The 14,308-nt window shown below is 37.8% G+C and overlaps 1 protein-coding gene across 5 annotated transcripts in view; it reads left to right on the top strand.

Moving 5' to 3' along the window:
• The window catches only part of LOC128689429 (mesoderm induction early response protein 1), a 169,369-nt gene that overhangs the window by 78,653 nt on the left and 76,408 nt on the right, over window positions 1–14,308 (top strand). For all 5 annotated transcript variants that reach the window (XM_053777723.2, XM_053777721.2, XM_053777724.2 and 2 more), the window contains 2 exons: window positions 11,121–11,247; window positions 13,117–13,349. In XM_053777723.2, the coding sequence (XP_053633698.1) occupies window positions 11,121–11,247; window positions 13,117–13,349 (360 nt within the window). The remainder of the gene's footprint in view (window positions 1–11,120; window positions 11,248–13,116; window positions 13,350–14,308) is intronic.

The following is a 14,308-nucleotide window of genomic DNA, read 5'->3' as shown; positions in this document are numbered from 1 at the left end:
TTATCACAGGTAAACATGGTGCTAGGACAAACCCATTGTTTCTTGAAGTAGGTCTTTTAACACCAGGTGGATGTTTTTAATAAACATCATGGCTTATGTCTATTGCCCAAGTGCTCATTGAAGTTTTTGTAGGCATGTTACCTCTGGACATTCACACAGTAAGCATAAACTATTCAAGAATGAAATGGATTGGCAGATTGCAATTCCTGGACAATATTTTATTTTATTTTCAAAAAAGCTCTTGATGGATTTTCTTGTGTGAGATTGATTTGGAAATTAGGAAATTGGGGGGGGGGGGAATAAAGGTAAAACTATGACAGAGCATGTGCAAGGTAAACAATTTATTCAAGAATGAATTGGATTGGCAGGTTGCAGTTAATGTGCATTACTGTATGTGGATTTCAAGGAAGCTCTTGATGGAGTTCCTTATGAAAGACTGATCTTTAAATGTAAAACATAGGAGGAATAAAAGGAAAACTATTACAGTGAATGAGAGACTGCCTGTGTACAAGGAAAATGCAAACATTGGTATGAAGTCAAATCTTCCCAAGAAATAATATGGTATGACACTTTTAGCAAAGAAACCTTCACAAAATGGGTGCTTTATCAAGCACGTGGAATAGATAAAAACAGTGTCATGTGAAGCATTTGGGGAGGTGAGATGCTGTCAAGTCAGGTCAGGCACTGCAGGGAAGGGTCGGGTTTTGTTGGGAGAGGTCAGATGTTGTTATAATTGAGGTTAAAGGTTCAGGTTGTGGTATTTTGTGTTTAATATATTGTTCCAAGAATATCTGTGCATAGGATTTAAACAGGATGTGCATCACTCAGTTTTGTTCTGGTTGGTGAGGTGTCGAGTGGCAGCCTCAAGACATCTATATTTAGTCATGTTGTTTTCTTTGTAAATAAGATGTACTTGTGTATTCAGTCATGTGAATATATACTGCTGTGCATTATACATACCTGCCTCACATCTTTCATGCATTTTGTTTGTGTATTTGTGCTCTAAAAATCTAGTATCTAAACCCCTTGCTGTCTCACTTACATAAGTTATCATAACTGCTGCAAAGTATGTTGTAGACTCCCTCTGCTGTGTTTTTGTTGAGTTGAGGTGTTTTAATGAATACATAATTTGAGTGTTTTGGTGGAGGGTACAATGATGTTTATGCTGACTTTCTGGAGAAGGGTGATATGGTTACTGCAAGAGCATAGTGGGAAGTGTTAATTGTTACTTGATGGTTGTTTCCATTGGGTATGGAGAGAATATTGGAGGCTTTGCTTTTGCTGGAGTGAATGATGTGCAGAAGAATTCACTGCTGCAGATCTGGAGGGTACTTAAACAAAGGCCTGGAAATTAATCCTTGTTTAGTTATGAGTTTGTGGTGTGAGAGGAAATGAATCAAGTCATCTTTGTTAATAGGCTTTCTATAGACTATGAATTTGAAATGATCACTCTTGATGGGAAGGATGTCCATAAAAGGGGGGTAGAGAGTTGTCGTCCTTGACTTGCAAAGTGAATTGAATTGAGGGCTCAACTTAATGGAGTTGATCTTCGAAGTTACTAAGGTTGAAGCATCTACGACTGACCAAGGAGTCATGGACACATCTCAGCTAGGAAATATAGTGAAGAATAATATCCTTAAACCACTCCCTTTCAAGGTGCTCTAAGTAAATGTTGGCTAAGACCTCACTGCAGAACCCATTGCCCTGCTGAATTTCTGCTGGTTTAGGTCTTCTTTAAAGAAGGATAGGTAAAGTGGCACACAATTTGAGAACATTAAGGGAATTCTGTGTCAGCAGAAGAAAGTCAAAATTTGCATGGTTGGCATTCTGGAGAAATTGTTACTTGGTCAATAGGAACTCAAATTAATAATGAGGTTACATCAGCACTGATTATTTTCTTGTATTTTATGATGATATCATTAAGTAGAGAGAGAGAGAAAGGTCTTCTGAATGTTTAAGGTGTAAGGGATTAATGGTACCCAATAACTCGGATAGGTGTTGGGCTAGAAGGCCAAAGATGGATATTTCTCACTGTACCTATGGCAGTAGCCATAACCCCCCCTCTTCAGAAAGCTGACATGAACATTGCTGTATTCTTCACCAAAGCCACTGAAGTACTGTATTCACTTAAAAACACTCACCCCAAGAAGAACACAAGCACAATGGGGGTCTGCAGTATACATTGCAGTGGTTGTGAATGCTTTAATGTAGATGAGACAGCAAGGGATATAGATACTAGATTTAAAGAACACAAATATGCATGCAACAGGCATTCACATCTGACTGGGAACAGGCACATCTTATTTACAAAAAAAATAACAAGACTCGCCACAATCCACCTCACACAGAACAACACAAAGGACTGTATATTTTGTATAGACCTATTACCATGCTCTTGATTAAAACATTAAATAAGCATACCACAACCTGACCCTCCAATCTCACCTCATCCTGGCATTGCTTGACCTCACCTGTAAAGGTACCTGATCTTTCCCACATTTTTGCACTTACATATTGTATTGTATACACACGATTCACAGTAATAAAAAATTGAGAAACAACCAGCACCATTCTGTGATAACTGCCAAGTTACATTGTCCATCCAACATTTATTAATAGCGTGTCCTGCCTATCAGAGAGTGCATGTAGGATTCACTTTCGATGTCTAACTCGCCTCAGCACTTGCTGTCACAGACCTTGTTGAAAGTCCCACTTTTAATGCTAACTCACTCTTGACTTTTTAACTGAAACTAGCCTGTTGCACCAACTTAGATTTGAATTTTGCTTGCACTAGCCTCCACCTTCTACTAACCCATAACTTTACACACCCCAACCTGTTGCTCATTCTTGACCTTTTGCACAATTTTGCTTTTGCAAATTCCTCTCCACAATGATGTTACCCTTACGTGTTTAGCACTTAATTTGATTATAATAATTTCTTGATGGCACTTGTGTACCAACACTTAACCTGACCTGGCAGCATCTCGCCTCCCCACTATGCTTTATGTATCAGTTGTACTTAGTAAAGCTTCCAGTGGTGAAACATATTAATAAAAGGTTTCTTTGCTGAAAGTGTCTTTTTATCACCGTTTGTTGGCTCTTAGCCATTCATTACATGGAAAAATATCACCAGCGAGGTGCCACAGAATCTGATATTTGCCTGAAATAATGTTTTTAATTTATGTAAATGACTTGCCAGAAAATAATAAATATATGAACATCTTTGTTGATCCAAAGATTCTTTGTGAGATAAGAAAAAAAAAAAGGGGGCCTCATTCCTGAAGGATGATCTAAATAGATTGAACAGTAGACCAATAAATGATTGACGGAATTTAATATGGGTAAGTCCCATGTAATAGAAATAAGAGAAGTGAAAGCAGGCCACTCACACAGTATAGATTGGATAATGAAACAGTATTAAAATGTCTAACAAGGAGATGGACCCAGGAGTACTCTCCAACAAAATTTTCTCATTAGAAGAGTGTATAAATAATGTGAAACTCCTTTGCAACACTGCCCAACTTTTAAATAGTTCATAAGATAGTGACCAAATTAATGCTTGGGTTACGTTTCTGAAAGTTGGCACTTTTAACAAATATTAACTGGAATGAAGAACATATGGCAAAATGAGGTACAAAGGACATCTTCACAACCACTTGCTAACTCCTGGCTCAACTTTAAGGTATGACCTACTTCCACTGGGGGATCCAGCCTACCAGTTGTAATGCTTTTATCTGCTACACCTCATCTGACTCAAGTATATAAGTGCCAGTCTTCCTGCCTGTGCTTCAGATTCTTCAAAACTACAGTTTTCACCTGCTCTTAGGTTGAGGTATTGATTACATTGTCTTCCACTGTCTTCTGTATATATTTCTACAGTCTTCAGAATGTCCCTGTAGTGTGTTGATAAAACCACTGGATAGCAGAATGTCTACAAAGTAAAGATACTCGTAGGTCACACCTGTGTCTAATTCATCGGCTAAGGTTATGCTTCTGGAACCTCCAGATTTTTTTTTTTTTTTTATGTGGCCTAGTGTAATATTTACAAATGTGGCAGGCAGAATCATCTACTACCTCCCTCACCTGCTGTCAGCATTTCAGCATCAGTAAAAATAAGCCACATTTCCTTAACAAATTATACCAAATGTCACTCACCAAACATATATTAAAGAAGACTTCATTTCAGAAAGTAATCAAGAAAGATGTAAAGATGTATTAGTCTTCTTTCAACACACCGGCCGTATCCTACCAAGGTGGAGTGGCCCAAAAGGAGAAATGAAAGTTTCTCCTTTTACATTTAGTAATACATACAGGAGAAGGGGTTACTAGCCCCTTGCTCCCGGCATTTTAGTCGCCTCTTACAACACGCATGGCTAACGGAGGAAGAATTCTGTTCCACTTCTCCATGGAGATAAGAGGAAATAAACAAGAACAAGAAATAGAAAGGAAATAGCAGAAAACCCAGAGGGGTGTGTATATATATGCTTGTACACATATGTGTAGTGTGACCTAAGTGTAAGTAGAAGTAGTAAGACGTACCTGTAATCTTGTATATTTATAAGACAGACAAAAGACACCAGCAATCTTACCATCATGTAAAACAATTACAGGCTTTCATTTTACACTCACTTGGCAGGACGGTAGTACCTCCCTGGGCGGTTGCTGTCTACCAACCTACTGCCTTGAAGATGTATTAGTATTTAAAAAAAAAAAAAAGAGTATAGAAAGTGGATGTCACTTTTTTTTAACCCCTTAACTGCCCAAACGTAAACCTACGTTTTAGTTTTCCTGCCTCTAAATTTGGCACGATTGGCCTGAGATGCCTGGTCAGCATAGAATGGGTCTTAATACTCTGTGTATGCAGTATTAAAAAAATCTGGGACCACTTAGTATCTTGTGGGAGTACCAGTTTAACTGAGCACCAACTAGAGCAAACAGAATGGCAGACACCTGGGATTCATTGATGTCATTAGTATTAACACACTCATTTTAAGAGGAAAATGATGTTGACCCTGAGTTTAGTGGTGGATGTGGCCACAAGTGGTTGAGGAAATATCAAAAACCTCGATAATAACCCATGTGCATCATTTGTGCAACACCCTTTCAATTTTGGTACCATTGATAGTGTCATCCTGCCAGAATGTCTTATAACCTATGCCCTAAGTAAAGAGAAACAATTCTGAAATGTGTAATACGTGTTCGGCAGGCTAGCTGGCCGGAGGCTGGCTGGCTGATTGACTTTGGCTGTCTCTATCTCCGTCTGTATCTCTGTCTGTCTTTGTCTATCTCTGTCTCTATCTCTGTCTCACAGGTACACATATACAATTATACATAGTGTAAATTACCTAGGATAACCCAAAAAACCCAGACAAAGTGCTCTACTGTTCTTGTAGATATGATCCATATTAAGCATAACTGGCAAGTAATATGTAATTTCACTTGTACAGGAATCAGACGTGACGACTGTGTTGTGTGTAATACCCGTTGGTTCACGAGTGGCTCTCTCTGAGACAGAGAGACAAGCAGACAAAGACAGATAAGCAGAGACAGAGTTAGACAGATAGACATGTTTATGTGTAACAGTGAAAACAAATAAAGCCAAGGCAGTGCATGCTCTTCAAATGTCAACACTGTGCACTGTCAGCAGTGGTGACACTTGCTTACACCACACTTCAAGGAAACATTATTATTATTATTATTATATACTCCTGCATATCCAAAACATTGCTGGGACCTATAAATACTATGTATATATTTCTAGACAATAGTATGTGACTAAGGTAGGTGAAAATGTTCACCTGTCGCTGTGTTTGTGACTATTTGAGTACTATTTCAGTACCTAATATTAGTGTCAGAACAAAGATTAGCTATGAAATCACAAGAACTACTACAAATTATGATTATCAGAACATAAAAATTATACAAATTAAAAAAATGAGGAAAAAAGGTATATCGGCAACACTTCCGCAAACGGCAGCCCTTCATGTTGCTGTCAGGTGAGCGACAAGCACTTACTTTGCGGCTTATACATGTATCTTCATAAATACTGACTCTTAATTTTTTTTTTTTTTACAAAGTCCTTTTTATTTAATTTTTCTTTTTTCCAAAATATTCGTAGCACTGGGCGAGAGTACGTAGATCTATGTTTGGACAGTTAAGGGGTTAAGTGTTGCAGTGGCTTGTGCTATATGAGCCTTCCCAGTGATGTGGAAGGCTGTTATTGCTCAAATGGCATAAACTTTGGTGGTTCTCTAAGCCCCAGACAGAAATGCATTTGTTAGGGTTGCAATGCAATCACCACCGTGTCTTCAATAATGATGGGATGATACTTAAAATTTTTGCTGATACCCACAGATATTGATACATTGGCCTCCTAATCTTCTCTATACAACTTTCTTGTTTATTAACTTTTTCACATTTTAATACCAGTCACCAACAATTCTGGAATTAAGGCTAGAGTAGGCAGTCTATATGACTGTTAAAACACAAGTTTGTAATTAGTGTAATTATGTATATATGTTGGTAGAATTACCAACAATATGTAGAGGTAAGACAGAATGTAGGATTGCAGATGAGCAAGGAGGTTTCAGAGTGGGTAGGGGATGTGTAGATCAAGTGTTTACATTGAAGCATATATGTGAACAGTATTTAGATAAAGGTAGGGAAGTTTTTATTGCATTTATGGATTTAGAAAAGGCATATGATAGAGTGGATAGAGGAGCAATGTGGCAGATGTTGCAGTATATGGAATAGGTGGTAAGTTATTAAATGCTGTAAAGAGTTTTTATGAGAATAGTGAGGCTCAGGTTAGAGTGTGTAGAAGAGAGGGAGACTACTTCCCAGTAAAAGTAGGTCTTAGACAGGGATGTGTAATGTCACCATGGTTGTTTAATATATTTATAGATGGGGTTGTAAAGGAAGTAAATGCTAGGGTGTTTGGGAGAGGGGTGGGATTAAATTTTGGGGAATCAAATTCAAAATGGGAATTGACACAGTTACTTTTTGCTGATGATACTGTGCTTATGGGAGATTCTAAAGAAAAATTGCAAAGGTTAGTGGATGAGTTTGGGAATGTGTGTAAAGGTAGAAAGTTGAAAGTGAATATAGAAAAGAGTAAGGTGATGAGGGTATCAAATGATTTAGATAAAGAAAAATTGGATATCAAATTGGGGAGGAGGAGTATGGAAGAAGTGGATGTTTTCAGATACTTGGGAGTTGACGTGTCGGCGGATGGATTTATGAAGGATGAGGTTAATCATGGAATTGATGAGGGAAAAAAGGTGAGTGGTGCGTTGAGGTATATGTGGAGTCAAAAAACAGTTATCTATGGAGGCAAAGAAGGGAATGTATGAAAGTATAGTAGTACCAACACTCTCATATGGGTGTGAAGCTTGGGTGGTAAATGCAGCAGCGAGGAGACAGTTGGAGGCAGTGGACATGTCCTGTTTAAGGGCAATGTGTGGTGTAAATATTATGCAGAAAATTCGGAGTGTGGAAATTAGGAAAAGGTGTGGAGTTAATAAAAGTATTAGTCAGAGGGCAGAAGAGGGGTTGTTGAGGTGGTTTGGTCATTTAGAGAGAATGGATCAAAGTAGAATGACATGGAAAGCATATAAATCTATAGGGGAAGGAAGGCGGGGTAGGGGTCGTCCTCGAAAGGGTTGGAGAGAGGGGGTAAAGGAGGTTTTGTGGGCAAGGGGCTTGGACTTCCAGCAAGCGTGCGTGAGCGTGTTAGGAGTGAATGGAGACGAATGGTATTTGGGACCTGACGATCTGTTGGAGTGTGAGCAGGGTAATATTTAGTGAAGGGATTCAGGAAACCGGTTATTTTCATATAGTCGGACTTGAGTCCTGGAAATGGGAAGTACAATGCCTGCACTTTAAAGGAGGGGTTTGGGATATTGGCAGTTTGGAGGGATATGTTGTGTATCTTTATATGTGTATGCTTCTAAACTGTTGTATTCTGAGCACCTCTGCAAAAACAGTGATAATGTGCGAGTGTGGTGAAAGTGTTGAATGATGATGAAAGTATTTTCTTTTTGGGGATTTTCTTTCTTTTTTGGGTCACCCTGCCTCGGTGGGAGACGGCCAACTTGTTGAAAAAAAAAAAAAATGTAGAGTAGAAGGACACAAATGCAACTAATGTGACATTTTATTATGGCAATGTTTTGCTCTCCAGGAGCTATGTCAAGCTTGACAAAGCTCCTGGAGAGTGAGATGTTGCCACAAGAAAATGTCACATTATTTGCACTTGTGTCCTTTTACTTTACATAGTGCAATTATGGGTTACTAGCTTTTTTGCACCACCTCCCAGCATGTAGGTCTGCAAAACATTACAAAACAGTTTGATGGTAAACTATAGAGTGGCTATCATGCCTAAAAAATGCGAGTTATGAAGAAAGGCTGAAAGCATTATACATGCTCTCTCTACTGATAAAAAGGTTAAATGAGAGAAGATAATCATGTACTGTATAAGATTACCAAAGCATACAAAAGAGTTAAGATTTCCTTGCACCACTAGCAGGGTGAACGAAAGGCCATATAATAACTAGAAATTAACCCTTTCAGGGTCCACACCCTCGATCTGAAACTTGTCTACAGGGTCCAAGAATTTTTCCCCCAAAATTTTTTGTTGTTTTCTTATGAAATGGTAGAGAATTTTTTCTGAAGGTAATAAAACAAAAAGTAGAAAATTTGATGGAAAATTGACAAAATTACACTCTCATGAATTTTGCCTCATCAGTGATATTTACATATCGGTGATTTTGCCCACTTTGACTCCCATTTTAGGCCAATTATATTATTCCAGTCGACCAAATTCTTAGCTGTTTCACAAGTATCATTTCTATTTTATCGATTGAGCACAAGAAATCGCCCATTCAACTATTTCAGTTACCCAGTAAAGTGATCAGGAATTGGTAATTTGGCCAATTTCACACAAAGTTCAAAATGTTCCAATTTCAAAACAGGGTCCAGAATAAACAATGCAGGCATTCCTGGCACTAAAATAACATTTCCTCTGTTTATTAGTTGTTTCCAGGCTTTACAAATTAATTCCATTTTGATTTTTTATTCACATTATTTTTATTCAAACCAAAAAATAGAAGATTTACTGTTATGCAATATTGTAATAATTGTATAAATAATATCAGTGTATTCGTGAATGCACGTTAGACCCACCAGCTGATGTGTATTGGACACATGACGTCATTTATTTACTCTTGAACATTGGCAAAAATTTAATATTTCTGCTACTTCGAGCTCAGTTTGAAGTCATTTTCTGTACTAAAGGCAATCAAAATTATCTCAATTTCTGTAATATAACTTCCTTTCTATCAAATGAGACCAAGAAACCGCGAATATACCTGTAAAAAACATGCAAAACAACACTGCAAAGTTGCTATTTTAACCAAAAAATACAGTTGCAGTTCTTTTTCTTGTTATATTTGTTTTATGTGGTGCACACTTACCACAGAGATGTATTCTCTCATATCTAGGCCCAGATTTACCGCTCAGCTTGTCTGAGTGACCTGAACTCACAGCGTAGCACTACAGCTTGGACCCTGACTTCAAAGCCATAGAACTACGGTACAGACCCTCAGATGGTTAAATAAGAACAGGTGCAGAAGGGTTACTAGTGTTCTTCACAGTGCAGTTATTTTTTTTTTTTAACATGTTGGCCGTTTTCCACCAAGGTAGGGTGACTCAAAAAGAAAGAAAAAACTTTCACCATCACTCATACATAATCACTGTCTTTGCAGAGGCGCTCAGGTACGACAGCCTAGACTTCCCTCCAAACTACCAATATCCCAAACCTCTCCTTTAAAGTGCAGGCATTGTACTTACCATTTCCAGGACTCAAGTCCAGCTAACCAGTTTTCCTGAATCCCTTCACAAAATATTACCCTGCTCACACTTCAACAGCTTGTCAGGTCCCAAAAACCATTCGTCTCTATTCACTCCTATCTAACACACTCACCACAAATTGAGATCTGCTTCAATAACTACAAATTGTTAGTTACATATTCAAGCTAGTAACTTTCCACTCTAAAGAGGGGATGTTATCCTTTCCTGGAGGGGTCACTGCCGAGTTAGGGCTGTAAGGGACATTTTAACCCGTATGCAGACATTGATCCATGCTGGTCAGACAGCCCCATAGTCTCTGTGTCATCGAGCAGGTGTCGTGGAGGCTGATTTAGAAAGTTTAGCATATCCGTACTCCCAAGTACAATTTTTTCTGCAATAGTAGACTTGGGACCAGTTATTTGTACCATTAGGCTCCTGTTAAGGATGGGTCGGATTCTTTCATTTTTTCCTGTCCCGCCTGAAGCAATTCAAGACACTGAAATCCCTTCATTATTCTGTTTCTCTTCTAGTCATACTGAATGTATTGCAATCAAGAAATTTAGTTTCAGTATATTAAGTATTGCTTGAGGTCATGTAGAATTCATCCTTATGACATCAGAAGATTATGTATCCCCTTAGTAACTCCTCCAATTGCTGCTAAGCTTAATAGATGGTCAGGCAAATCCAAGTTTCTCTGGTTAATTTCCAGGGAAGTGGTGCCTACAGTTGCCTTCTCAGGATTCCACCAGCTTGTAAACTCAGGCATGTTGCCTTTCCCAGGTACTGTGCTACTGAAAGGATCCCTAAGGAATCATCAAAATCATTATCTCTTTTGGGACTCTTGGAACTTCGGAGACTGTGTTCCAAATTTTTATGCTGTCAAACATATACAGTACGTGGATGTCAATTGTTCCATCTTAGGTTGTTGAAATGCCATCTGCCATCTGGGGACACAGTGAACCAAAACCACTGAGGCAGGGTAACCCAAAAAAAAGAAGAAACACTTTCACCATCATTCATGCTATTGCTGTCTTGGCATAGGCTTGTCGATGCTACAGTTCAGATGCCCTCCAAACTGCAAATATCTCCCACCCCTCTCTACATATACAATGTGTATAAGCAAACATGTGTATGCACATGTCAGCATATATAGTAAATTACTCTTTAGCCTATGCTGTATCATATATATAGAAGAGTATGTGAGGAAAGAAAAAAAAATTATGTCCCATTGGTTATAAATATATCAAGATAATGATTGCCAATTTTCTTTTTAGCAAATAAAGCCAGAGGTGAAACCTGAGAGAAAACGAAGAGAAAAGACTTCTGAGTTGGCACAGCTGTATGCAGACATGGATACAAATGGTGACACTCCAACACCCTCATCTTCACGGTCGCTCAGATGTAAGCTTATTGATTTGTTAGAACTTTTTCTATTCTATACACTGTACTGTATGTGAGAGAGAGAGAAATTTTATATTTGTGATTCTTCATTTACTTCAATGACTTACCATACCAAATGCATTCCATTAATTTAAACTAGTTTTTTTTTTTATAGGTGATTCCACATTTGTTATTTCAGTCCAGAGCTGGTTATCATTAACAGTGTAGTCAAAAATGTCTACTTTGTTGATAACTAACAAACTTGCACACAAAAAGAAATCTACTGCATAATATTTGGAAACAAAAAATTTTTGCATGTGAATATCAAGATTAATGTTGCACATATTGAAAGAAAAGATGAATTGATTAATGCTAATTCGGGTTACAACATGGGTACCAGACACTGTATGACCCCTTTAATACCCTTTATCGGGCAAGTGTCCATAAAATTAGAAATTCGAACTGAACTCCCTATGGTGGATAGAGTAACTCAATATAAGGTCAATGAGCCTATATAAATGAAATTCTGATGGTTAGTTTTCAAGCAACTGCAAATCTCCGAAGCACGAAAATTTACGACCTTGCCCGACATAGGGAGTATAAATCTGAATGTTGCAAACTGTGCAATTGTTAATAAAACACCCAATAACTATTTTTAAATTTATTATACAAACAGACAATATCAAAAACATAAATGGAACTTGTATCAAAACAGTTTGTATGTATTAGAAAAATATAAAAATGAAACAAATAGCAACAAGGGCACATTGCAATGGGATAAAACTTTCAAGTACCATATTCCTGAGATTCATGAGGAAGACCAATTATTCTTGTTGCTAATTCATAGTATGGTAGTCCCTGAAGCAATCTCTATTACTCTTTATGCACAGATTTATTTGCATACAGAACACTGAAGTGAGGATGTAACATATTTCTTCAAGTTGCTGCAATACTTGCAACTAAACCTTTCTTTTTCTTCACTAATTTCTGCTTTTTGGCTGGCCTTTCTTCCTCCTCATCATCATTTGGCATCTCTGCATCCAGTGGCAAGTATTCATCACCACTATCCAGCAATTCTGGGTCATCTACTTCTGGTTCTGAGCCACTGTCCTCCAAAATGCAGACATATTTTGACCTGGTGCTGGAGGGCTCCCCATGAAACAACTTCTCATTGATCTGAAAGGACAATAAAAACCTTCTGTATAGATCCAGACCACTACAGAATTCATATATGCAATAGAATTTTTTTTATAAATATTTATTTTACTGAAATTGTACTATGTCACTTCTCGGGCAGCCATGAAAATTTGTGAGCTTCCTTTGTTGCACTTTATTCAACTGCATGCTACACTCACATTATGCTTCACAGGGACTTTATGAAAATATCAAAATATGCCTAAACTATTCATTTACGCACTAAACACAACAATAAGTACTTACTGACATTGTAGAGGGTAAAATCCAAGAGTATATTAGTGACACTGGATGGAAAAAACCCACTCTGGGCAACGCCAAGCCACACGTGTTTATGTTTTGTTCTCTCAACCAATGGGAAGGCGGCAAACGCCATCACCACTTAGCTGAAGCGACTCAGGGAAGGCTTGTGATTGATTAGAATTAAAGAACAGGAATCCAGATGCGCGGCACGTGTAGGATGACACGCGCAAACTTGCACGTGTTGAAGCTAGAAAATTTTAGAGCCTGCCCGATAAAGGGTTAAGTTTAACACTTTCCACTGATTAAAATAAATTAAAACTTGACATGGACAGGTAATTTGTTTGTCATAACTGTATTGTAGAATAAGTTAATTTATTAATGGTGTTAATTTTTATTGTATTTCAGTCACTCAGTTTTTCTTTAAATTAAAATCTCTCACATTTGAAATTCCAGGTCATAGACCGTTAGGAATTCTGTCAACTGGTAGCTCTAGACAGCAGAGTGAAGAAGAGGAGGAAGATGAAGGCGAGTATTCCGGAGAGGAGGAGGATTGGCATAAAACTATTATGATTGGTTCATCCTACCAGGCACAAGTACCAGAGGGTCTACAAGCATATGGTGCAACTCCTCCCTATGAAAATGAAGATAAACTGCTATGGGAGCCTGGCAAGTTAAGCCCTAGACAGGTACATGATACAGAGTTGGTGGAACAACTGTTTAAATTTTTTTTTTTTATTAATGATGTATATTTTTCACCACTGGCTGCTTAACTTAAAGAAGGGGAAAACTTCAATTATCATTTATTCAATAACTGCCTTGCCAGAAGTATACTGACATCAAAATTCCAAATGGAAAATGATAAACAACAACATTATTCAAGACAGTACAGGTTGACCATCACTAATCCGGCATCATCGGGACCTGTAGGGTGCTGGATTAGTGATTTTGCCGGATTACAGAGTGGTTAGGTTAGAATACACTTAACCCAACAGCGATATTTACGCATCAGCAATTTTGCCCACTTTATGCCCTATTTTTGGCCCATTCCATTATTCCAGTCTACCAAACTCAGCTATTTCACTAGTATTCCTTCTGTTCTGTCAATTGAGTACAAAAAACCACCTATTTACCAATTTCAACTACCCAATAAAGTGGTCAGAAATTGGTAATTTGGTCAATTTCAAGAGATGCTAATTTCAAAATAAGGTCTGGAATAAACAGTGCACTAAAATAACATTTTCTCTGTTCATTAGTCATGTCTCCAGGCCTCTCTTATATTATGCTGGCTTTCCATTTTTAATTTTTATTCACACAAAGAAAAAAAATAGAAAATTATGCGACTACTGCATTATTGTAATAACTGCATAAATAATGTCAACTCATTCGTGACCACATATTAGACCAGCCAGTTGGACACATATTGTACAGTGACGTCATTTGTTTACTCTTAAACATCAGCAAAAATCAAACATTTTCGCTGCTTTGAGCTCAATTCAAGGTACTTTCCATCCTAAAACCATTCAAAATCATATATATCTATTTAACCCATAAACGGTCTAAACGTATATATACGTTCTTACCGCTAGCACCCCAAATGTAAATATGTTTTATTTTTCCTGCTTCCAAATCTGGCATGATTGGCCTG

Source organism: Cherax quadricarinatus, chromosome 18, assembly GCF_038502225.1.
Source record: "Cherax quadricarinatus isolate ZL_2023a chromosome 18, ASM3850222v1, whole genome shotgun sequence".
Taxonomy (NCBI): Eukaryota; Metazoa; Arthropoda; class Malacostraca; order Decapoda; family Parastacidae; genus Cherax; species Cherax quadricarinatus.
Note: the sequence above shows the minus strand (reverse complement) of the source record. Positions and strands in the feature narration are given on the sequence as shown.